This window comes from Numida meleagris, chromosome 3 (assembly GCF_002078875.1).
Source record: "Numida meleagris isolate 19003 breed g44 Domestic line chromosome 3, NumMel1.0, whole genome shotgun sequence".
Classification (NCBI taxonomy): domain Eukaryota; kingdom Metazoa; phylum Chordata; class Aves; order Galliformes; family Numididae; genus Numida; species Numida meleagris.
The window spans coordinates 54,746,569-54,772,618 of NC_034411.1; the positions used below are offsets into that span (position 1 = coordinate 54,746,569).

Here is a 26,050-nt window from a genome sequence, read left to right on the forward strand (position 1 = left end):
CACAGGAGATGGGATAAAAGCAATGGAAAAGCAAAGAAAAAGAGACTTATCTGCCATAATATGTGGAAGCTATTCAGTCAGAATGCTTTCAGTAATAGTTTGTGACACAGTAAAATTAATTGGGTTCCATTCTTGCTTTCTTTAATTTCCCATGTACATAGCCACAATACTTTAAAGTGTCCAAAATATGTAGTTTTCCTCTAAACCTTTATAGCATGTGAGTACCAAATAAAACTTGTTTGAAATATTTCTATTTCTATTTTGATTTTCTCGCATTGTTGAAGCAGGAGTCAATCTGTGATGGAAAATTCTCCTTCATGTTCCTGGTACGCGTAAAACCTCTCTTTAGTTTTCCTGTGATCGCTTTACTGAAAAATCAGTACAGGATTGCTTACAGCTATGAACAAAAAAAAGATGTAGCCAGTAAGATATAGCTTCGTTTTTTTTTTTTTGTCTGAGGATTCATTTAGGCTCAGGCATAAGCTGTATTGATCTCAATTATTTTTATGAGGTATCAGGACACTCGCTTTGCTGTTTGAAGCACAAAGATGAAGAGCTTACTTCATTTCTCTTGTGGTTTTTGCGCTGGACTGCAAATAAAACAATGCATAATTATATTCATTCCAGGCTTGCTTCAAATAAAAGGGGAAAATAAGTGCTCTCTTTCAAGGACCCAACACGCACACTAAAGTCTAAGGAATGGGTGTAGATGTAGGTGTGAGAGTCCAAACATATGAAAAAAAAAAAGTTAAGTCTTGGGTTTTTGTAAGTCTTCTTTAAATGCTGGGGGATTTGAATATTATTATCAGTAATAAGTACAGTATAAAATGAATGCCAGCTTTTTTGCCTGCTATTGCATCTGTTTTGTTATCTGTGCTTTCAGAGACAACAGTTCAGTGAGGTAGAATCAGCAGTTGTAGAAGTTACAGCTTTTCTGAAGGTGTGGAGCAGGGAGTGACCTTTCACAGCAACTGGACTGTGTTTCTTGTGAAGGCACTGAAGTAACTTTTGCAATTAAATAGCTGAGAAAAACAGAGAGAGGACACTAACGTTGGCAGATCTTTTTCTACATCTCCCTCAGTTTGTATTCCATGTCTGTAGCCAGTAGCAATTCTAAAGCTGTACATCTTTTTTATTTTTTGTAAGAAACTGTGCAATCTAGGAGCAGATATTTGCCAAATGAATTGTCCTAAAACTTCAGTATTCCAGCCTGTCCAACAAGAGGCTCCAGCCAGCTTCTTGAATTTAAAAAAGAAGTGTATTGATTAAAAGAGGAATTAATTACTGTTGAATTATTAGTAGTAGTAGACGACTATTATTAGATTACCTTTCTCCTAGAAATTAAAAGCAACATTAAAATACAAAACAAACAACAACAACAACAACAAAACAAACAAAAAAAAAACAGTGCCCCATAAGTTCAAGGCTCTGGACTACAGTGTTGTTGTTTGTTTTTGTTTGTTTGTTTTCTGAAAAATACTTCTCTGATTGGCAAGAAGATCCAGGAGACAGATTCACTGCCCCTGGACAAGAGGGAAGGGGGGGCCGGTCTGAACCTGCATACACATTCAACACAGTTGAATTCAGAGCTAAACATACTATTACGTGCTTTGGTCCTCTTAACTTCTTTTAAAATGAATTATAAGAATATAAGATCAATTTATAATTTTGCCAAATGTGTTCACTTTCCCTTTTGCAAGTACCTATGGAAATAATGTGCCATTTGCAGAGTATAGATTTCTGTCTTCATATATGCATCTCACAAGTCTTTCATGGCAGCTGCTACGTTGTGTTTGTCTTTTGACCTGGTCTTGTTCTTGTTATTGGAACATCTCTGTTTTATAAAGGTGCTGTGCACCATGTTCGTACCAGGAAACTGCAAGTAACAGGAGCAGTTAAGCTACAGGAACTAATAAGGACAGTCATCTCTGAAAGTTCAGGCTCTTGGATCTGGTAAGTTTGTAAGCTATCCGGCTTAAATACTAACTGTCTGCATGGCAAATAGCTGCCCTAAGGAGCTCTTGGGTTTCTTCTGTCTGTTGACGGACTTGCTGGAGGAGTTTGGCCATTTGGCTTTTCCTGAATGCTGATGAGAATTCTGGATCTGAAGAGGAAAAACAAGTGTTAGGTGAGCTGCAGCAATTGCCCTCTTCAGATGTTTTCCCCTGCATTTTAATGCACGTGCTTAGAATGCTTCTATTTTAGGTTAGATAAAGTAGTTGTTTCTTACTACAGTATATAATAAGTATACAGAAGGTGGAACAAACCTTCTGCCACACAAAGCAGATGGGCAGTAATTCAGTTTTCATCCTTACAACCATTCAGGAATGTTTGCTGCTATCTTTGGATCCAGATGGCAAAAGCTGTTTCACTCAGCTGGCAAATTCACCCTTATGCACTGATTCTGTACAGCAGATACACACAAAGATATATCGGGGTCTTGGCTCTGGCTCTGTATTTGTGAAGATGCACTCTATGTATTTATTATTATTATTTATCATATTGCATTTGTCATCTGTACTGAACTTGTACTTAAAAAAATATTTAAAAACAACAAAAAAGAGAAATACATTAATTTCAGTATGGAAAAGATGCAGCTTTCCAGCTTTTGCCATCCATGTGATCTGCTTGCGTTTGCTTCATCAAAATGAATTAAAATTTTAAATTCGAAAAGCTTTTAGGCTGAGCCTAGTGCCACGCATCCTCATATTGGACACAAAACAGCTATACCCCAAGTCCTGTTTCCTGCTGATCTGAAAGTTCAAAATAAATAAATAAAGTAAATCTGCCCTTTTTGTAAGATATTCTTTGTTACTTTTAAACAGATAAAACAGTTAACAGCTGCCCTTGGGTTTCTTCTGCTTGCTTAGGCAAGCAGAGCTGTCAGTGCAGGGGTGCAGGTGACAGCCTGTGACAAAGATTTGCCTTTGCTGCTGATGGGAGGGGGCAGTTCCCCGGAGGCTGGGCCCGGCGGTGAGAATGTACCTGCTTGCAGTCTGCAGAATGTGGAAATGGCCACCTGCTGGAAGCGAACCTCTCGGTGGGTAAGAAAATTCCTGAGGTAGGCCTGAATCTCTCTGATGTGACACTTCAACAAAAGCATCATCTTTTCTGCATAAATAGGAGAATAACTGGAGATCAGCAGGAGCTTTTAAAACACTTCCAGAACTGTTTATTGTAACAACATTTAAGACCGTTAATGACTGTTCTGCCCTCAGCTACAACCCGTGTCACTGCAGAGGATGGCAAAGGGCTTCCACCTGCAACCATTAATGGTGGCACTGGTTCTTCATGGAAGTGTTATGCAAGATTTCTGCAGAGTGGGCAGCTTGGCCAGGGAGCCTGTCCTTGTTTGTGGCACATACTGACATGTATATTGATGAGCTTCCCACACAGACCCGTGAAGCATGCTGCTGTTGGACTCCATCACTGCTTTGCTCTGAACATCTTTTTCTTGCAAATCTGAGAAGTGCTCAGCTGCACAGGGCAAGTGTCTTGGTCATATAGTATTTGTCTTCTGCTCGTTAAAACTGTGCTCACTGAAATTTAACATTATATCTCACTGAAATTTAAAACATATAGGCTACCTTCTAAAAAGCCACTTCACTGCTCCTGCTAATCACCTTCCTGATGATCCTGGTTCATCTTCCTCTTACTGGTCAGGCAGAGGAAGTGATCTAAAATTTTGGAACGCAACCATCCATCCCCTTGCAATTGCCCCTACCAGCCTCCCCTCCTCTATGAGGGGATGCCATCATATTGTATATACTGGCAGAGAGGGTCAAACAAAGGTGCAGCAACGCCTCTTTGAAACGTGTTCTCACTTCCTTAGTAAGGAGTATTTTACACCATCCCACCTTTCCGCTTAAACCTGTCTTTAAGGACCTCAGAATTGGCTTAGAGACCAGCCCTGCAGAATAAAAGTACTCGAAGAGGGCACCAAACGCCTGACCCAGATCTTTGGCTAAGGTCTATTTTCACTGCTACATGTGTGTTTCAGGGGCGACTCTTTTCTGCTAATGAATTTGTTGAAACCAGGTGGAGGATGATGGAAGAATGTTAAAGGTTGTTCAGCACCTGCCAGTTAACTCCTTTCGAAAAAGTCTCATTTCACTTCAGACAACCATAAGTGTCTTTGAAAGCACAGTTAATGCTGTGTGACACTTACCGTGATCTATCAAGTGCTGGATGATGGAGGCAGCTTGAAAGGATGGCTCGGTATGTTCCCGTTGGCCAGCCAGTCTCACCAAGCGCTTTGTCAAGGGTTCATCCATCCATTTGACCATGCGTAACGTGGCTCCTTCTAGAAGGCAAAAAGGTAGGAGAGTAGTCTGTAAATAGAAATGCCAGTGCCCTAGAAAAGAGCGTGACTAATCTGCCAGAACCCATATGTCTAAATAGGAAATACTTCACAGAGTTGGAGAGGCAAAATAAGTGCTGAACTTCTGCAATAAATATTTCTAGCTTGTAAAATATGGCCATGCCTTGAATTTATGCTCTCAGTAAGGTATGTGGATTTGATTCATAGAAAGGCTGTTGGATTTTTATATCATTGGGTTTGTGCTCTGAAAGAATGCATCATTTTATACACAAGACCCACTCTGGCCTAGTTGTCTCTGCCCAGCAGCTGCTGAGCACCTCTTGCAGAACTAAATGAGACATGTCACCAGTTGCATGGCAGTTAAAAGAGATACAAGAGAGGAAACGTTTGACAGACGATATCCAATCCCAGAGTGAGATGGGAAAGTTTACACTTATCCTCTGTGTCATGAGGACAGCTGTGTGTCAAGGGGTGGTAATTTGGGATCTCTTATAAAATCCATGTGCAATAAATTCAAGGAGATAAACACACTTTGTATTTTAGTCTCTTTCTCCTCTTAGATTAGCTTCTGGTATTATGAAATGAATTCAGCTGAGAAACTGGGTGACATTACAAATAACAGTAGACAGGCCGTGTATAGCAGTGAAGTTTGGCACAAAGAGTTTTAAGCAAAATAATAATAATTAAGCAGTCCAAAAAAAAAAAAATGCAAACAATGGAGCCAAAGTCACCTGCCAGTAAGTTGGATCTTGCTATCCTTGAATATTATGGCAAAACTCCCAGTAAGCTTAAGAGAAAGACCTAGGCTTCAGTTCCCATTAGAATTAATAAAGGATGTCTGCACTTCTCAGAGGAAGCCATTTATGGTGGAGTTGCTTCCCTACCTTGCTTTGCCAGCTCAGCAAGGCAAGATAACACATAAAGAAGAGAATCTTCTTGAATGTCAATAGAAAGCATGGTCTGGAGGAGACCTTCAACACATGGGCTCTCAATGATTCTCTGCAATGAGAAAAAGATTAACATTCAGCACTTCCATCATGTTTTGATGGTGTCCAAGGGCTTCAGAAGTAATGAATATCTCTTTGCAATACTGAGGGCTAAGACACTGATAATGCCATTGTCTCTTCTCCCAGATCTAATGAAGCCAAGTGACAAACCGTAAAATCACAGAATATCCCAAGTTGGAGGGGACCCAGAAGGACCATCGATTCCAGCTCCTGGCTCCACACAGCATCAACCAAATCCAAACCATATACCTAAGAGCGCTGTCCAGGCACCCCTTGAACTCCTGCCAGTGTGGAGCTGTGCCCACTGCCCTGGGCAGCCTGTTCCATGCCCACCGCCCTCTGGTGCAGAACCTTTCCCTAACCCCCAGCTGCCCGTCCCCTGACACAGCTCCATGCCGTTCCCTCGGGCCCTGTCGCTGCCACCAGAGAGCAGAGCTCAGCGCTGCCCCTCAGCTCCCTGTGAGGAGCTGCAGCTGCCATGAGGCATTCCCTCAGCTCCTCTGCTCTGGGCTGAGCAAAGCAAGGGACCACAGCCAGAAATCACCTGATTTTAAGCGTTTCCCAGGGTTTGCTTTGTCTGTGGGGTGTCTTCATGATCACAGATCACTTTGGAGCTCAAAGATTTCTGCAACCTATTACCACTGTATCAGACTGTGTATTAGAATCAAGCTGTCATTTGCTAAATTCTTGCAGTGAAGTAACATGAGTACTGCAGAGCTAAGCAGGGGGAAATGTGGAAGTTTATCATTTTCTTTGCATCTGAGGCTTTGAAAGCTTTTTGGTGTTGAAATGCTCTGATCTGCAGAAATATGAGGGGACGTGACAAGCAAAGGCGAGTTTTGTTTCTGCAGAGTTGTTATGTATTAAACATTTCTGTTTATCCCTTATTTTTTAGATTGCATCTGCTATGCCCAAACCATCATGCATATCTCTGCACTGGAGTATATGTTTTAGATACCAAGTTGAAAACAAGAGAGGAGGCTTAGCCTGCGCCAACCTGGACAAAAAGCCCTTGAGACCAAGGAATGAATTCTGAGTGAGTCACCAGACTTAATTAGGGAAGTTGCATCTCCAGTTTGTAGGGAAATCCTGATGGTGGAAGCTGCTCACAACTCCAAGAGGGAGCTCAGGTGGCTATCAACAAAAAGAAGAATATCTTCTTTTGTATTCTAATTTTATATTGCAATTTTTTAATTTGCTGCTTAGCAGCTGAAGCAGGATTCAAGACTGCTGCCTTTCAAGCTGCCACAGTCTGTGTCCTGCTGGCACAAAAACAGTGCTTTTTTCCCTCTTGTTACAAGGACTCTTATGTGTCTTAGAATTGACCTTGGAAACCTGGCGCTCCTATTCACGTCTGTGGGTTCACTTCTGAAGTGAGTGCTAAATATGTTACATGGCACACTGTAAAGCTTTTATGAAGATGAACCAGCTCCCTGCCAAGGACAGAATAAAGTCACAGAATCTAACTGATAAATATGGTAGTTTTTTAAAGCAGATTTTGAAAGCACGGTCCATTTTTACTCTTCTCGTGGGCCTTGAGTTTGAGGAAATGCATTTCCTTGCAAAAAAATGATTTCACAACTATAAAAACTATTGTAATTTCTATCTTTGCTGATATAAGTGAAAAACTTTATTGGAAATTAACATTTCCAATCCCTGTTTGAGACTTGCTGAAAGGTTTGTCCCATTCCTCATTATTAGTCAGGTTCGTAGATCTATAGCAAAGTTTTCCTCCTGGCTGGTTTAAATCTCTTCAGTTTCACTGAGTGCTCTGTTACACCATGGGAGGGCAGGCAAAGGAATGCAAGAACAGTCTTTGCAGTAAGGACAACTTTATTTTGTACTGTGGTTTGGTACTTCAGCATAACCCAATCTAGACTAAACTCAACAGTAAAAGAGCTGCAAGAATGAGAATTAACAGTGCAAAAAAGGAAGGATAAAAATGTCCCTAAGCCTGAAATCAGGTAAGTCATAGGTAGAAAAGATTTTATTTCAGACACCGGACATGTCAGCAAAGCAGTCTCTGCAACTAGTTGTAATTGGATAACAAGCTGAGAAGTGCATCTGTAGGTATGGATTTCACTAGAAGCAAAGCCAGTGATAGAGGCCTTGATAGCATCTTGGCACAACAGGTAACTGGCCAAACAGGGAAAAAATACATCAGCAGCTGGAGTTAAATTTAACAAATTGGGAATTAGTAAAATTCGATCCGTTCTGAACCCTGTAAACAGGTAACTAAAGGTATATGAAGAGTGAGAGTTAGGAAATCAGGATTCAGTTTCTAAGCAACCAGGAATTCTCCTGGATGGTTCTTTTAATTTGTTTGGCATATCATTGCTTGAAATATGCTTTGTACCTGTGATGTGATCACTCAAATTAGGTAGGCATATCACTCATAGGAAAATCTGACGTTTCTTGTTTTCTTTAGCATATTTGTTTTGTATTGGAAAAATATGGAAAAATAACAACTTTTGCTATGACACATGAGGTCCTTTTATTCATAAGCACAATTTTGTGCAGACTATACTTAGTGTATAAGTAGTAACAATAAAATCCTTCTGTGGGTAATTTTGATTCTTTATAAATGTAACTGCAACCTCCTCGAGTACAATTCAGCAAGAAAACCAAATGGAACTCACCTGTCCGTACTTGGAAAGGTTCAGGTTTTTGATGATGCAAGCAGCGTGGCCAGCAATCACAGGGTCTGTTGTGTGCACTGACAGGAGCATCCCCAGGCTCTGCAGTAGCTCAGTGCACACCAGAGCATCCTGAGAAAAGCAACCAGTATTTCCATTACATCCCACACAGACAATGCCAAGCACAGCGATGCAACTTTGCAGCAAACAGTAGGTAGATTGCTCTTAGCTCTGCAAGAAAAGCATTACTTGATTCATTTAAACCAACAGCAAAGTGTTTGTGATCACTGCCTTTTCTCTCAAAATATGGCCTACTGACTGGCATTTTCTGTAGAAATCTGGAGTCTTTAAGGCCCAGAATTTACTCTTCATTTACAGCAACTTGTTTGTATGAAACATCCCCAGAGGTCACTTGCGGTGTGAGCAGCAGCTTTGTAGCCAGTGTAAGGACATGTGATCCTGACTGGAAGGAGAAGTGGTTGGGAGAGGCATGGAAGGCAAGGGAAGTTTGTGGAGAAGCAACAACAGCAGCACCGTGTCCTTAAGTAGCCCAGCAGCTTACCTTCCCAACAGTAATGGACTGTACATTTAGGCCAACGTGTGATCAGGCATCATCTCAGTAAAGTACTCTGAACAGCATCTTCTGAGACAGTACGTATATTTCTCTGTTCTATTTTAGAGATACTTTACCTTTCTCCCTGAAAGTAGTTTTCCTCCCATATTAAATGGGTTTGGGTTAGGTCTACAGTTGAAAGCAATGTAAGATGGGGAAACCTTTTTTTTCTGTCTGTTCTTTATGTTATTCTTGTTCACTAGTAGCAGACTATTTTATTTGTGTTATTTAGAAATTGGGAAGCTTTGGTGTTTGGTGTAAAACAAATAATCGGTCCTATATATAATTGAAAAAAAAAAAAACAAAAAGAAAGGATAATTCTGAACTTGAAGATCTGCTTCAGGACCACTGAAGCAGCACAAAAGGAAGTTTTCAAAAGTTTACCATGCACCTTTCTTTCTCTTGGGTTAAATGACAAAGTGTGTATATTAGGGGCCTGGAGTAACTCCCGTATGAGGAAAGGCTGAGTGAGAGACCTGGGACTCTTCTGGAGAAGGCTGAGAGGGGTCTTATCAATGCTTATAAATATCTAATGGGTGGAAGTCAAGTGAATGAGGCCAGGCTCTTTTCAGCGGTGACTAGTGACAGAATGAGGGGCAGTGGGCACAAACTGGAGCACAGTAAGTTCCATACAAACATAAGGAAAAACTTCTTTACTGTGAGGGTGATGAAGCACTGGTACAGGCTGCCCAGAGAGGCTGTGGAGTCTCCTTCTCTGGAGATATTCAAAACCTGCCTGGATGCTTTCCTGTGTAACCTACTGTAGGGAACCTGCTTTAGCAGGGGGTTGGATGTGGTGATCTCCAGAGGTCCCTTCCAACCCCTATGACTGTGATTCTATGATATATTTTTTTTCTTAACATCACCTGACATCTTCACTTCTGTTTATTTTAAGCACTGTCACAACCAGCAATACTAAAATAAGACATGGAAGTAGATGGAAAAGGCAGTACTATGGCTAAATTCAGAGCATTAAAGAATCCTATATGTAGGTGTGGCTGTAAACTTTCTCTGTTTTCACTTGTCTTCAAAAGCAGAAATCACATAATTTTAGATTATCCATTTCAGTTACCACTAATGGCTGTCTTCTGTGCTTTTTGAACTATGTGTCCTCTTTTCTATGTAATCCTATTGACTGTAGTACCCTTATTTGATTTGCTACAGCATGAGAGGAGGAAGTTGTCCATAGACTCTAAATGAACTTTCCAATATGTAATGACTTCCCTGCCAAGCCCCTTCAATCCATTTAGACCTATGCCAGCAAGTGACAGTACTCTGGATTCTGCTGAGCCTCCTTAGCTGGCATGTGGCTGGGATCCAGATTTTGTCTGCTGGCTCGATCCTGCGCAGCGTGAGAGGCCCAGGAGAGAACTCTGAGTACAAGTGGTTTGGGTAGCTGAAGTGAGTATTGACCTAACTTCTCCTCAGATTCAAAATAAAAGAGCAAGAAAAAGCATTCCAGCATAAACTGTGCTCAGTATTGCAATGCTGTGCTCAAAATCCTTGGGTAGGCAGTGCTTGCCAAGATAAATATTATCCTGTTTGTCAGGTAGCTCGATGGGAAAGCAAAGCTTTTTGTGTCTGGAGTGGAAAGTCAGCAGCATCACCTGGAGCTGACAGATCCTTGCTCAAAGGAATGTGATTTAAAAGGCCATTTCCCACAGACACTGACTCTAAGGAAAGAGTTTTAGGGCTGGGCTGTCCTTTGGAGAACTGAATAAAATTCCCCCACAAGAGAGAAGTAGTTCCAGTGCTCGCTGGGAACCACTGTCAGCAGCCAGGACAGGGACCAAAAGGAAGGGAGAGGAGCTAGTATGAAGCATTCCTGGGGGTTTGATTCATGGTAGTGAAAGGGCAGATGAATCCTGCCCTATTGTATCCTTGGCAGCATTTGCAATAACTCAAGCATCACTTGACTTGGTGGTAAAGGTTAGCTTTGTGCGGTGGTTTGTTTGCCAATAGCTGTTCCCATGGAGAAGTCCCTCTTTCAGATGCTCAGGATTCAGCCTGGGTGAGTGAAAGAAACCTTGAAAGGCCTTGAAAATCCAGGCCACAGAGATGGGGAGGCCCAGGGAGGGTGAGGTCAGCCTCTCCGAAGAGCACGTGGCCTTGCTTGCTCCCTGAGGACTGCCCTATTTGCTCACTGAAATAAACCTGCAGATGCGCTTGGATTTTTGCTGTGCTAATCACCCCCAGCAATATTTCAACAGTGAGCTTGCTGAGATCAAATCGCACTCAGTTGCAGGAGGCAGTTTGGCATGCCACGAGGACATGTGGTGCTAACGCGGCCTGCACAAAGCCTTTGGAAAGCTCAGTCCTCTGGTTGTGTCTCCATAGGCATTGAGCTTTCCCAATTTTTCCATCACGTCCCTGAGTTAGAGGAGGCACAATTCATTTCATACCGTGCCGTGTACATGCAACAAGATGTGAGGCACCAGGCCTCCAGTGCCCTGGGGAAATTCCAAGTCTCAGCCCCGCCTGGGCCCAGCTGTGGTCACCGAGGCTGTCACTGCTGCTTAGAGCAGTGTGACAGGAAAAGTTCTTGGTTTTTTTTTCCTTTATCTGCCCAAACTCCAGCTCTCTCATGAGATTGTTAGCTTAAGCCACCTATCAAAAACCTTTCATGTCCGTGTTCCTAAGGATGCCTTTAATCACTGGAACGGAAAAGCATGTTTAAAAATAATAATAATAATGTCTGTCACTATTTAGTGATTTGGTGTTTCATGTGGTGGATGAAAGTACAGCAGGAGTGCCTCTGATGGTTGTTTGCTGCTGTTTATTTTAAGCCAGAGTGCTTCATGTGTTTGCATGGCATTGCACTGCTAAATGGTAGTGTTTGCCCTCAACATGGGCAAAGAAACCATTTGTAGCTAAGGACACAAGGAGACACAGGAAAGTTCTAGTGAATTAGCTGAAGATTGATGGACTTTTAAATTATCTCAAGCCTAATTAAAAAAAAAAAAAAAAGAATAAATCTGCTGACAGTCTGAAGAGCGAGCGGAACACAGGGAGTGCAGGGTGGTGTCCACTCAGCCAAGCAATCTGACACTCATCTTTACCTTTTCCCTCCCCTGGGCCTTCCCACAGGTGATCCAATTAACTGCGGGATCCCCAGAATCCCACTCGCCACAACAGGTAGTCTTCTTGGATAGGGACGGTGCAGCTGGAGTAGGCAAAACCTCATAATTTGAGGCAGAAAGGGGAAGGTGTTGGGAGATCTCACAGAGGATACTGACATGCCTCACAGGATGCTGTAACAGTGCTAATGCAGGCAGAGGCCAGAACTGCTCTTTCCCCGTCTCTCTGGGGACGAGCTGCCATACCTGATTGTGTGGGTACTGGGACAGCACCCAGAGCAGAGCAACAGCTGCGTGACACACGTCCTTGCTGCTGGACGCCAGGAGAGAGCACAGCCTGGGCAGGACATCCTCAGCAACCAGCTCGGCCTGCGTGTCCGCTGTTTGGGGAAGATAATGATGAAATGTGAGGACAGTAGAGGGAACAACCCAATCTCTGTGGGATGGGACAGTGCTGGGTATTTGGTTATAAAAATTAAACCTCATTTGTTCTGTCTCCTCTGGCCAAGAATTAATACAGGTTTGAGAGTAGTGTGTAGCTTTGGGCACCCTTCATTTTATGTCTGAACCTTGGTGAGAAGAATTGAGGGATATTTTCTGAGCAATTCACTGGCCTAAAACCCTGTGGAAAGGGCAAACAGACCTCCTTGAGCACCACCTGTCGGAGTCATGGTCCTTTTACAGCACTGGCCCTGCAATCTCAAAGTCTCAAAGATCAGAGACACTAAGGAACAAGGAGCAGAGCCTTCACTCCCTGGTCCACCATCACTGCGATTGCTTGATAACAAAGTGCCTCCACAACTTCTAGATGAACAACTCTACTCTGGGCCCTAGGACTCCAGTGCTGAACATGCAGCTCCTCTGCTTTCATCTCTGGAGTACCTTGTAGAAATGGATTGGGTTACTTAACAGGTTGGGTTTTTTTTTAAGAGGATGACAAATGCTTGGGAGAGAATTATAGTTAATGAGAGATTCATGCCTTGGGAGAGGGCAGGCCCCACTCAAGCAGCAATTTCAGGAGACATCCTGTCCTAATCAGGGTTAATGATTGGGAAATGCAGAGGGGAGCAAAATGCCCAGTGCATACAAGGTATGTGTTGACACTCTCACTTTGGGTACTGCTTCTTGCTGTCTAGGGGAGGTTTAGTTGAGTGCACACCAAACCTCCCTCTTCCTGCAGCATCCAACACACAGAAATGAGAGTGTCTCTGTTTTTAGCAGGAAAGGTTCCCAACCCATTGTGCTCCTTCTGAAAGGCAGAGAGAGAAAGGGAAAAAGTAGCGTGGTTTGTTTATCTCTAACATGTTACTTACCCCTGGTAGCCAGATTTCTTAGGCAAACACATGCCTGGCTTGAAACCTTCTCGTGCCAAAGGGAAAAAGAAATGGAGAGAAAAAGGGTGGTTTCAGAAACATGTGTTCTTGGCTATTGTACTCAAAACAAATGTGAAAATGCTAGCAAGCTATCACACTATCTTCAGAGCACAAATTCTGGGCCTTTTTTTTTTTAAACCATTTTTTTTCTTTACATGAGTTTGTTTCAACTTCCCCTAGATCAGTCATTGATGAGGAAGGGCCAATGGAGTTCAGTTTTTGGATTTTTTTTGAAATGGCAAATCAATTATAGGAAAATGTATGGACTGAATTTGTCTCATGTGCTTTGCTTTTTTTTTTATTATTTCAACTAGAAGAGACAACACAGAATTTAAGGTTCTACCCTTTAAATCCTGAATTGAACCTTGCTGAAGTTTTTTCTGTGTGTGGCTCCCAGCAAAGCAAGATTTTCTAGATGTTATTCTTTGAAGCCATATAGTCGAAGCTAAGGATATCAAAAAGAAGGAAAAAAAAAAAAAAGAAAGAAGCAGCATAATAGGTGCGAGAGCCTGGACAGAGCACTTCATACAGTTTCAAGTTAAAATAGGTCACCAAGCCTAAAGGAAGTGTCCAGGGCTTTAATGTTTCCCTTTTCTTTCTTCAAACGTTGCCCTTATAGAACCTACATACATTTTAATGTATGTCTTTCCTTGTGGGAAAGATGTCACAGAGGCATCCGTGCAGTAGATAAGCAGAAGTGTGCCAGACTGAAACTAGGAGCCCAGCTTCATAGCTGTGCTGTGATGCTAAACCTTCTTGTAAAGAGAGGGTTGTGGCTTTACCTTGTCCACAGAGGAGGACAGAAGAGAGATGAGCGTGCGCAGCAGGAATCTGTCACCAATTCTCAGCATGGCCTCATGGTGCTGAGTGTTGGCTGCTATGTTGCTTAGGGCAGCACAGCTATAATACTGTGGAGAGCCAAGGAAAAAACAGGGAGAGAGGTGGTCACAGTGATGACAACACTGAAGAGAGTAAAACTAAATTAGAAAAATGCTTAGAATGAGAGATGAAGAAAATACAGTGCTTTTTCATCTTCAGGTATTTTGTGAGATAGATTTGAGAACAGCCTGAGTGGGCTCAGACAAGTGATGCAAAATCTGCTGTTGCTACAACAGCAGTGCTGTGGCAGTGCATGCTGCACAAACCCACGAGTTCCCTGGTGTTTGGGAATGTCCTGCACTGCTGCAGCTACTCTGTGGCTGACACCTACCTTAGCTCTTCTACAGTGACTGCACTATATATTTACACTGGTTTACTGGAGCTGGACGTTGTCACTGCCCTAGCATGCCAAGAGATCATTTTCAAAAGATTTAAACATTAATTCTAGGGAAGATTATATATATTAAAACATGTGGTAGATGTAAGGTATAATTAGAAGGAACAGGTTGAACTGCAGAGAAAGAAATTTTAAGATGAATATCAGGAGAAGTTGGTGATACTGACACAACTTGCAGAAAGCAGTTCCAGAGGCTCCATCACTTCTGACATTTACAACTGAATAGAGCTAAGGAGAACAGTGGAGGATACAATCCTGTGCTTCTCAGACCGACTGAATGAACAAGTGGACTTTAAGGTTTACACATCTGACTCATACTTTTTCAGTAGCATACTTGAAATCAAGACGCAACCCTGTTAACTGTGCAGAAATACAAGGAGATGTCTGGGATAAGCACAAAACAGGAAGATTTCCCAGACATCCAAAACAATGAGAAAAATATTCTTTGCAAGTTATGCCTTCTGAAGCACAGTATAATTGTTTAGAGGGGAAGATCAAAGGAAGCAAGAAGAGCAGAGGAGCAGGCCTGTCAGCAGCTGATCTGATGGTCCGAAAGACTCAGAAAGGTAGCTGCATAACAACTGTGTGCATGTATTAGTGTGTTCTGGCATTATAAATCCCCTGTGGAGCTAAACAAATCATGTGCTTTGAATAGATGTTGCCTGACTGAGCTCAGTTCCTCCAAGATGCTCTCACATGTCACTCGGCTTCTCTGCAGAAACCTTCCCCTCCCTCCACCTTTGCATTTCCCAGTTTTGTGGTTTTGTGCTCTCCTTACAGTCACACCGACCTTGTTAGAAAATCTGACCTGTGCCATACCTGCACTTCTGAGTCAGGGGACTCCAGCAGCAAGGTGAGAACTGGCAGGGCTCCTTCCTTGCACAGGACCAGTTGGATCCTCTCTGTCATTTAATAAAAACAAAGTTCTGTAGGTGTGCCCTTTCCCTTCTCTCTCTCTCATCTGGAGGCATTAGGGATAGGGATATGCACAGTAGAGTGGCTATGCCTATCCAAACATCAGAGCACACCATTTAGAGTTTGTGCAAGACAGTAGTGTGCAGTATTTTAGCAAAATGACCTAGGCTGATGGATTAAGCCTGTGCTGGTTTTCTGCTAAAGCCTATTGAGAGAATCTGATTTGGTGGAGAATATGAAAAACCTCAAGTATGATATTCACCATGCATTATTTCCATATAAAACAAACAATAACAGCAGAAATGTAATAGTTGTAAAAGTTCTTGCCAATCATTCCCCCTACTGTATAGAAATAAGATATTCCTTAGAAGTGTGCCATCTAGCTGTGTGGGATAATGGTGTCATGTAGACACATGGAAATTAATGTTGACTTGTTTCAGAGTTAATATATGGTAGTACATATACTGTTGCAGAGGGCCAACGCTGCTTTTGCCAAAGCTGATAGCAGAAATCCCAGGAACTTTTAACAGGAAGAACTTCAGGCCCATAATAGTTAAATTTTGAATCATCAAACATTGAGTTGGGGATATGAGTTAAACAGTACCACAGCTTGTTCTTGCAGGATAAATTTGGATAATCCTTGTTGGATTGCTTCAAAGTACTACCAGATGTGCTGATAGCTTTTTAGACCAAAGTATTTCTTTAATAAATTATTATTATTTCTCTTTCTTTAATAATTTAATTGCTTGTACATTAATTCTTTGAGTTCAAAAGTCAAGCCTTCCTGTTTTGGGTCTAGGCAAAAATGGGTCTGCACTAGCTAAGGAGAGGCCAAACTGAAATAATCAGCCTATGGTATCATGAATACCAAATGCATTGGAAATAACTTGTTGCGCAGATAATCTTTTGTTCTTGCCTTAATCCTTTTGACTTATGTGTCTTTCTATTGCTGCAGAATTTTCTTTCAGCTATCTTAGCTAAACCATTAGTTTGAAAGTACCTGATTGTGTAAGGTTGAGAATAGCACCAACTGCATTTTGTTGTACTCTAGGATCATAGGAATTGGCAAGAGACAGTAGAGGTGTAATTCCTCGAGCAGCGCCAATAGCCTCTCGGTTGGATTCTGGGAAAAAATCAGAGTAAGAAAGAAATGAGACAGTACCACACAGTATCATCTTACTGAGAGTCAGGAGCAGGACAGCTGGCATGACTGGCTTTCTTGGGAGTATTGATTCATTTATGTACTTTTCTAGACTGTTTAAACAATGGCCAGTCTCTGAAACCTTGCTGAGAGAAACATGAAACACAAGCAAGCAAGAAATGTGAAAGTATTTGGATCAGATCATATCCTCAGGTGCCAACTAAGTTAGAGATTTATGAGAATAAAAACATCTACTCCTGGGGCTGTTCTATACTAAGGAACTGATGCACACAAACCCAGATAGTCAAGGATATCTATTCAAGCATAGTTCAGATGGGGTCGGTTTAGTATTCCAGATTAAGTCCCTTTTTGCCTTCACGTGTATATTTTATATGCAAAAAAAACCTTCTGTGATGGAAAAAATATTCTCATTTTTGAGTGAATCAATTGTTCTGGGAAAAGCCATCTATTTAAAAATATCTGTCTCACGTGGGAAGCAGTTACTCAGGTGAAATTTTCAGGTCAGTTTTGTAGATACGTCTTTCTCCAATACAGTCCATCTGTGTACTGTTCTTCTGTTTCCCACAGTGGAAGCAGAAATTATTTAGTGCAGCGCCATCTGATGCAAACCAGTCTGATGTGATATAAACTCTAATAAACTGGATAAAGGAGAGACACAAAAAGATTGAGCATCCAGATATTGATCCTTCCTCATTCTTTCACACAATACACTCCATTAATTATGAGTGAGGAAGAAAACCTCACATTTTGGCAAAGGGATTACAAGTGTCTGGACAAAATTTGGGCATTTTTTTTTTCTTCCACCTTCCCTTCAAGGACAGGGAAAGGAGAGCCTATGTCCTCTTGTGAAAGAGCTTCTCAGGGACATGTTTCCAGTCCAAAGATCTTCTGAAGGAAGCAGATGACCATGACAGAATATTGAGCCACTGTGTGCCTCAAAGGATTTTCTTCTTTAAGGAAGAAAAAAAAAACAAAAAAGGTTTGATCTGAAAATGACAGCTCCGTGACAGCTCGGGCAATTTTTCAGGTGGTGGTCGACACTGGAAGCCTGCAGTGGTGGCATGCGTTCTCTCAGCCTGCGTTGGTGGAGGTGGTGGCACACGGGCTTGGTGCCCTGCTCTCGCCTGGGAGTGACTGGAGCACCCACTCTCATTGTGGGAGAGTGGAGAAACCATGACAAGTACCTACACAGTGGAAACCTCCATGACCAAAAAACCCTTTTTTTCCTTTTCTCTTGGTGATTCACTAGCTGAGAAATTCAGCTCCACCATCTTTCTTAGAGCCCATTATTGTGGATTTGCTAGATTCATTTTTCCGTAATCATTTTCCCTCATCCCTCTCTCCATTCTCATTCTAGTTTTAGCCAGATAATGTGAACAATGAGCACTGTTTCATCAACTTATGACAGCATGGGTGAAAATATCTTTCTTACTATGGTGTATAATTGTATTATCATCTCTATGGCCCATCTACGTAATGCAGTTCCTCCACTGATGCCAGTGCAACAACCAGTCCCCCTGAGAGTGTTTTTAGAAGGGAAACACATACTCACATACTACTCTAAAGCAGGTGAATCACTAACATCTACTCAAACTGGGTTTGAATAATCCACCTGGAAACCTGTATTTATAAATTCTTTCTTTCCACTTTCTGCTGTTTGTGTGCTTTAAAATTCTCCTGACAGCACAACTTTGAACGTGCTCTGCGCTCACTGCATCCTTTTTGTTTAGCTTTGTGGCCTCCCCAAACCCTTGCTGTGAACATTTAGTTCTGTTCCTATCTACTCTGAGGAGAGTTCTTAGCCCAGAACTGATTGTTTCCACTCACAGATTGAAACAGATAATTGCAGATGTACGCATGTCCTCTTGCTGTGTGGACAAATGCCAGTATTGGAACCAACTGACCTTGAAATCCTTTTAATTTAAATGAGCTTGTTTGTTTTTTGTTTTTGGCTACTTCTGGCAGCCGGTAAGTACTGGATATCCCAGTTCACATATAACTTGCAGTCACATTGCTAAAAAACTTCACTCTGCACAGTAGTGGATGTCTATTCCAGTAGAGTTAAGACACATTGCCACTCTTGGATTTAAAGTTTTAGTCACCTCAAAGCTATCTAAAGGATAGATTTTTTTTCGGTTTTGTTCTGCTTCCATGTTTATCTTTTAAAAAATAGTCTAAAGCATGAATGGAACACTTGAAGGTCATGACTGAGCAACATTGTTTTCTCAAGCAGATCCCTTAGGATATCAGGGCATGTGCGTTAGAATTAAAATAAACTCTAGGAAGTTGCTTCTTGCTTTAGTGTCATTGCTGTGGTAGCAAAACATATTCTGAAAAACAAATAAATGGATCCAGTCTATCTATATCCTGCTTAAACTGAGACACATCTTCAAAACTGATCTAAATCCCAGGGAGCAACCCAGCCTATGCATTTGCAGGACTGTCTACCTTCATGTTCAGCAGATGCTTTCCTATATAGGCTGGAAGCTCCTAGAGTGCTTAATGTGATCTACTTGTGCTCAAAGTACACTGGCACTTACAGAGTGTGCAGTGGTGCTAGGTAAGCACCCTCAAAAGAGAATGCATCTGGAGTAGCTGAGGGTTCCCTGCAACCTGGGTTAAACAGAGACATCGAGGAGGGACAGAGTGCCTTCAGTACTAATTAACATTTTTGGTTCCCAAGGACATCCCTTTCTACGTGCACAATTTAAAACAGCTGGAGGGATCTGCCTCTGTAGGTCTTCAGGAGAAAATCTCCACTAACCATACATAACAAAAGCCCTCCTATGCCCAGGAATCTCAAACTTAAAAATCCGCTTTCCCTTCACAGCGTGAGAAAGTTACACATCTACAATGCCTCTCACAGCCTCTTGGGACATCAGGTGGCAGCTTCCTATGCTGAGGGGGAAGTTGGTAGAAAAACAAGATAGGAAGGGAAATAAGCGTTACTTATAAGTTTTAAGCTGACCTTTGCATATTCTTTACACAAGAACAATGGAATTTGAGAAAGGTAGAATAAGATAGGCTAACATGATAACTTTTGGTAACAATGGTTGAGCTTTGTTGCAGACCCTTAACAAACTGGTGTCTACACGAAATAGCAGCAGAGGAGGAGAAAGAATAAAGTGGTAAGTCGGTTGCAGGATGACAACATCACCATAATGCAATTCCAAAAGACACAAATGTTATCATCAGATGTATCACACACATATTTTCCAGGATGTTACAACAGAAGACATGGGTGAGATCCCAGTTGGAATATTGCATGTATCTTGTCACTGTCTTTCAGAAAGGATGAATTCAAAATTAAACTCCTACAGCACTTACGTATGTCTTCTGACTGCAACAATGCCTGAGGTCTGTGGTATTGCAAAACAGCTGTGTTCCATTTCTGGAGCATATGCTTTACACCCAAAAGGGCTATGAAGATAAATGGAGAGTCTCACTTACAAAAGAAGTCTTAATGAGCTTGACTTTCTCATTCTAGTAAAATGAGAGACGTATTGAAGTTAAAAGCCAACATAAACACTAATTAAGATATGGGAGTCATGAATATATTTAGGTTGGAAATCTGAAAAGGGTTTGTAATCATAAGACAAAGAAGGTCAGAAACACTGAGAAGAAAATCTTAACCAGAATCTCAAGAATTTGTGAAATAAGAATACCAAAAAGATACCTATGCGGCATCTGTTGACGTTATCCAATTGCAAGTAAGTGGCTTCACACTGAAATATGACATAAAAGTTGAATGGATTCACTGCAGAGGATAAAGGGAAAGAACAGAACACTCACCTGAAACAGCCAAAGTCATGGTACAGGCGCAGGAATTACACTGGACAGTGGGATCCTCTGACTCAAGCAGATCCAGAATTGGCTCAAGTAAACCCATTTGGACAACCGTTTCTTTGTCAACTGTCCATAGATTCAAAAACAAATGGACAAACCAGAAAGTAAACAGTTAAAACCTTTGTTAAAAGGATATATCTTCCTTTGACTGTTTTTGGGGTCTATATTATGATTATACAAAATAGACCTAACATAAAAACAACCTGAAAGGCACTTACAATCTCTTACTTGGTTTGCTTGATTCATTGTTAGACTTAAGAAAGAATGTAAGAGATGTTCAGATGCTTCCAAATGTTTCTACTAGCAATTCTATTTTGAAACACACAGTTCATTTTGGAAACTGCCGTTTTCCAATAGGTTCACAATTTGCTCATCTGCTCTCCATGTCCTGAAGTCTGCTTTTATAAACATACTTTTTACTTGTAAGTAGTGACACGTCCTCTGCAGCTCCCAGATGCTAACTCAGTTAAATGGGTCCCAGAAGCTACAGAAGAAAGTCAATTATACTAAATATCTAAGCATTTTTTCCAAACTGCAAGCAATTTGAGTTTCAGTTAATAAGTAACAGGAAAATGAGAATCATCTCATAGGCAGAGTTTGTTTCTGAGAGCTCTATCTGTTGCTTGAAAGGGTAGGTGGTGGGCTCTCAATCCAAGAAAAAGAGTAGTACAGCTATTCCTACACCAGCCTGAGAAAAAATTTAACAGTCTTTGCAAACAGATCCAAGATTACTTGCCACGTGATATAGCATTGCTCAAGGGACCTAACATATCCAGAATCTATGTGGCTTGCAAATGGACTCACACCTGTCCTATCTAGAGCACAAAAAAGGGAATTTGAATCTGTATGAACCTCACTATGGAGAAGCGCCCTCCTTCTGTACTGAGTCCTGCAGAAGAGATGCACCAGAACAGGAAATGCATTATTAATTACTCACTATTTCCTTCTAGCAAAAAGTTGACAAGGGACAAGGAAGACATCTGCTGCACCTCCAGGTCAGCAGACCGTAATAAGGCATAGAAGGGCTCCAGATGCTCTGCTGGCAGGGGAACATTCACTGCAGGAATGAAAGGAAACACTCAGGAGTCTCATCATTCACATTGCTCTTGTTTTTCACTTTTTGGTCTTGGGCCTGAGTTGTTACCATAAATGGGCTGAGTGGTGTTGCCCATCATTTAAATTACATTGCTGCAGGCAAAACAGGCCCAGTTTCCTGAAAAGGTTTTGAATATTCAAGTACTTAAAAAATATGGGAAACCAACATGCCTTGCTACCAAACAAGTCATTCCACCTCATAGCAGGTCCTCATGTTGAATAGTCTGCACTTTTTTAGCCAGAAAAAAATACATAGGATAAATCTTGAGGTACAATTCTAAAAAGCAAATAAATAAGTAAATCACAGCTTGCTTGTTGTTTTTTTCTGCCTTTATGTAGGACCCAAACTCTTGTTGGAATCTTATTTGGCATATCAAAGTTGACTTCTAGTTGTTCACAAATTGCCTCAAGAGCTGAGCAGTAGCTTCCATGGAGTAGTGGGTACAAACCATAATGTTTCCTTTACGTCTCCACTACAACCCAGCTTCGAGGGCTTTGTCCTCTTCCAAAAAATCATACATTGCAAAACCTTAAAAGATTGCTATGACCATTTCCTGCCACCAGACTCTGTGTATGTTGCTCTCAGGAGATTCAGAATACACAGACTCTAGATACTGTGGAGTCTGCTGATTTGTTTTTGAAAGTATTACAGTTACACAAATGACAGTTTTTATAATGATGAGAGATAATCTCCTCATAGCAAAACTCAGAATGAGTTTTGCCCATAAGGCAATGACAGCATTTGCATTTTTCTTGTTAAAAAATACAGCAAGAAAAAAAAAGAACTTTGATTAATGAATCAAAGCAAGTTTCACAGTTGGAAAATATGATTTTATTTATAATTATGAGGAAATTTTCTAAGGCACTGAGATAACTTACTGTGTTGGCTCATATGCAAATAATAGAGAGCAGCAGACTGCTGTAGACCTGGGTTTTCTGAAAAAGCTAAGATCCTCAAGGCTTCCAGAGGGTCCTTTCCAAGTGGTGACATTTCAAAACCTAAAGATATACAGTTACAGCACAGACTTAATTACACTTACAGTTTACAAAAAGAAATTAAAGTTTACAGCCAGTCAAACAAGTGAGGATTTTTGCACTGCATCAGCTCCATAGAGCCCATCTATCCTCTTCATATTTCCAGGAGCAGCAGTAATAAATGAACCCAGAATAACCTGTCCTTGGCAGCGCCTCTTATGAAGTTCTTGAAGCTAGTGATTGGATGCAAGATAAATTATAACCTTTAGACACTTTTATGTTATCCAGTATAAATGTAGGTGTTCTTGTTCTCCATAAAACTCCTATCGCTTCCTGAATCACAGAAGGTCTTTGTTAAAATGTATCAACTGAAAATAGCATTCTTAGTTATGAGCTATAGAACAAGAACATATTTTTAATTTAATACTTTTTATTTTTGCTGTGTTTCCTATTCTTTGTATTACAATAATGAGTTTCAGGAAATATCAATGTGGATTGCAAATGGGCTTGCCTCAGGCTCAAATTCCTAGCATGAGTCTTACCTGTTCTTGAGTATGATAGTTCCCCTATGAATAAACCAAATGTTCAGCAACAGCCACCAAGAGTAGAGCAATGGCAGTCATCCATGATTTCTGTTACTGTATTATGTGCTTACAATGCATGGAATGGAATGGAACAGCAAAGAGGAAAAAAAGGGCCACTGATCCAGTGCTCAATAGTATCAACTGTTCAAAAGGTAATGTGGTAAATATTGACTGTTGGAGCACACAAGTACATGATCCATCTTTAGACAAGAGATTTAAGCAGTACATTGAAGACTGAAATATCTCTGTGAAGAACAAGATCTAGCTACTTTTCCTCATATGGGATAACAGAGATGTGAGGGATGTGAAGGTTGTGAGCTTTCATGACTCAGTGTGAAACTCAGCCAATATCTCAAGCCATTAGAAGCTGCTGACCTATCAAGAATAGCAAATGCTTACCTTCAGGGTTAGGTAAGTATATTTCACAGAAGAACTGCTTCATATAATGATCAGTTTTGTTTAATAGTTAACAATAAACACAAAGGGAAGGACTAGCCACCAGTGTGTGCAAGAAACCTTGAGAAAAAAAAGCAAAGATCTCTTCATGTGGTTTAATTCCCTTCCTTACACACTGACTACCTGAATCCCTCACATATCTGTGCATGTTTATTTGGGAGAATGATAAAGAAAAAGCCACTCAAAATCTTCACCTGCTTATCAAGCATTTGCTGCCCTATCTCACAAACGAATATGACTACTCACAAAGTCTTTCCTTGTACTCAACTGCCCAAATGTTGGCTCTCTGCTTATTATAATTTGTCCAAATTTGAGGATGGGCTTGCTCATCTCATCTTGGAATAAAATACACAGGTGAGTGCTAAAATAAGATGTATGTGTCTTTGTTCTCTTCCTGAGGCTTCTGTACCTCCATCTATCTTGGCAGCAGGGTTTGGCTACTCAGAGAATTAACCTCGGTCCTTCTTCCTGGGCGCTGTGTATTTCCTATCACAGGAGACTGGGACTTCCCTGAGAGCATGCATGGCCAACTCTGCACTGCTGGCACAGAAGCTCAAGGCTCCCTGCTGCTCTACTCCACTTCCTCAGTAGCCAGGACAAACTGGCCCTTTGCAGACCCATGTCAGAGAGGAAAGGATTTCTCAAGAAAACATATATTTACTCTTTTCAGGAAGCACCAGTGGGTGCTGTAAATGGCAATAATGTTCTCATCATTTTTTCCAGACCACTCTTTCCCAGTCTCTCAGTTGAGCTGGGTTACTGTCAAGACACTCTGAAATGGTCAGGAGCATGTTAGATTTTGGAAGAAAATGTTCAGCTTTGGAAGATTCCCACTGCACGCAAAGCTGAAAGGTAAAGTCCTATTCTGCATATAGACTTCAGGATTTAGCCAGTGCTTGATATGCAGCAGTTAATTAAACATATAAGCAGCACGGGATCCCTGTGTTCAAAGAGTAAGGACATCAGCTGAGGCCAATCCTTGTGTATTTCAATCAATCAGCATCACAACAATCATTCCAAAGGTTGTTCCATGATAGATCATTTCAAACAACGTTATCATCTGTGTTATATCAAGGATAAATGCCTCTCTTGGTTCACATCACAAGAAGGCAAGCAAAGAAATAGTAGTTTGTGGTGTCCTGCACCCTATATGCAAATAAAAGAAGAAGGATCTGCAATTTTGCCTAGTACCTGCAGCCCAAGGTTGTTAAACTTACACAGTCCAAGCAATTAGCTGTGAGACAAAGCAAAAAACAAACAGGAAACTGCCCCCTCTCCAAGGCTGAGACAAGGAATGCTTTCAGGTTGGACAACAAACGAAACACACTTGTCCAAGAAGACATTCAGTCACAGTAGGAATGAAATTAAAAAAAAAGCTTTCCTACTAACACATTGTGTCTCAGGACAGGATTGAGAGGACACTGAAGGCAGATGAACATAGAGATATGGGTCTACTTTGATTGAAGCTGGATCCCATGACTGTGTTCAAGCCCTGTGCCTTAAATGTGTACACAAAAGTGCTTACTGGCAGACCAGTTTCTTGGAGTTTGGGGAAGCCCTCTGAGCCCAGTGGCACTTGTCCCAGGGTGTCTTCAGCCTTCCCCACGTATAGCACAGGCACCTTCAGTGCGGCTCCAGGTGCTCTGCACCAGACCACAGATGCATGTGAACATCTCAGCCAGGATCATGCTGCTGTTTCCCGCTAACAGGCTCCTGTAGTGTCCAGTGTTGATACAGCCCTCTTTCCAGCTTTGTTACTTCAGGGACTGACTCAAGAAGGACTTGCTTTCACAAAACATATGTACATGGGTCATATTTAACAGTAGTGGTACAGCAGAAAGGGACTGATCATTTCTACCTGAATCAAACTGTTGTACCACTCAAGCTCTCGGTGTCACATACACAAAGAAAATGCTCTGTGGTTCTGTTCTTTCCTGCACCACTGTGCCATGTCAGAGCAGTTCAGACAGCAATCTGTTATCAGCCCCCGAAAAGATTCTCCTTACCCTTTCACAATCCTCTCAAAAACCTAATGCTCTTACCTCTTTCAATTTGCTGCAGAAATTCCTGTGCTGTCACCCGCTCATGAGGCTGCAGGATGGGCTTGTACAGCTGCCTGGTTTTTGAGCCATTCTGTTTCAAGCAGGAGCACTTGCTTATCACAGCTAAGCATTCCTTAATGCTGTGCACCAGCTCTGAGGTCATCCTCTGAACGAAGGCCACGAAGTCACACAGTAGCTGCATGCACCGTCCACACAGCTGACCCATTCTTGCTCCAACAGCAGCAAAAAGCAAGATGAAAAGGAAAGAGATTGAAAAAAAAAAAAAAAAAAAAAAAAAAAAGCTTTCTCCCCAACTTGTCCACGTTTTGCACTTACTTGCTGCCTTGGTGTTTGTCCAGTATTACAGATGTCAACATGACACTATGCGCAGCTGCTGAGAAGCTGCACAAGCTTCTGTGCCCAAAAAGCTACATTGTACAAAAAAGCTGATTTCTGTGCATCTCCCAGTCTACCAAATATTATTGAAAAGGCTGGACCTGAGCCATGCTCAGAAACCCTCCCTTTTCTTGAAGAAAAATAAGATGATGACCTAAACCCATTCCATGGAGAACAGAGTTTAACTCCTGGAGTATCCACCAAAGCCTTCGTGAGGCTAGAAAAGCAATGGCGTGATGAACAAAACAACTTCAGTTTTTGTAAGGCAGTTTTCCA

General features: G+C 41.5%; 1 protein-coding gene and 1 long non-coding RNA gene across 6 annotated transcripts; both read right to left on the reverse strand.

The window, feature by feature from the left end:
- LOC110395475 (vacuolar protein 8-like) lies at nt 116-26,050 on the reverse strand. Of its 5 annotated transcripts, none has more exons than XM_021389929.1 (15): nt 25,715-26,050; nt 25,379-25,605; nt 22,201-22,320; nt 21,164-21,283; nt 20,173-20,292; nt 16,219-16,341; nt 15,123-15,205; nt 13,810-13,935; nt 12,968-13,013; nt 11,901-12,034; nt 7,968-8,096; nt 5,206-5,320; nt 4,169-4,303; nt 2,986-3,111; nt 116-2,104 (listed from the first exon to the last, which is right to left on the reverse strand). In XM_021389929.1, exons 1-15 carry the CDS (start codon nt 25,753-25,755, stop codon nt 1,983-1,985), a joined length of 1,767 nt encoding a protein of 588 aa, XP_021245604.1. In that variant the 5' UTR covers nt 25,756-26,050; the 3' UTR covers nt 116-1,982. The 5 variants fall into 5 exon arrangements, with proteins under 5 accessions (XP_021245604.1, XP_021245605.1, XP_021245606.1 ...); XM_021389930.1 differs by having other exon boundaries at nt 25,379-25,612; XM_021389931.1 differs by having other exon boundaries at nt 25,379-25,615.
- LOC110395476 lies at nt 11,081-11,894 on the reverse strand. Its single transcript, XR_002436407.1, has 2 exons — nt 11,637-11,894; nt 11,081-11,522 (listed from the first exon to the last, which is right to left on the reverse strand). It is a non-coding gene; the product is annotated as an uncharacterized LOC110395476 (long non-coding RNA).

Excerpts from the sequence above, each read along its gene's own strand:
- LOC110395475 (XM_021389929.1), bottom strand. The coding sequence starts at position 25,755 with ATGTTGACATCTGTAATACTGGACAAACACCAAGGCAGCAA. Across the intron at positions 12,035-12,967 it reads AAGAAATCTGGCTACCAGGG|CGGACACGCAGGCCGAGCTG; the intron begins GTAAGTAACATG and ends TTCCCCAAACAG. Across the intron at positions 5,321-7,967 it reads ACCTTTCCAAGTACGGACAG|AGAATCATTGAGAGCCCATG; the intron begins GTGAGTTCCATT and ends TTCTCATTGCAG.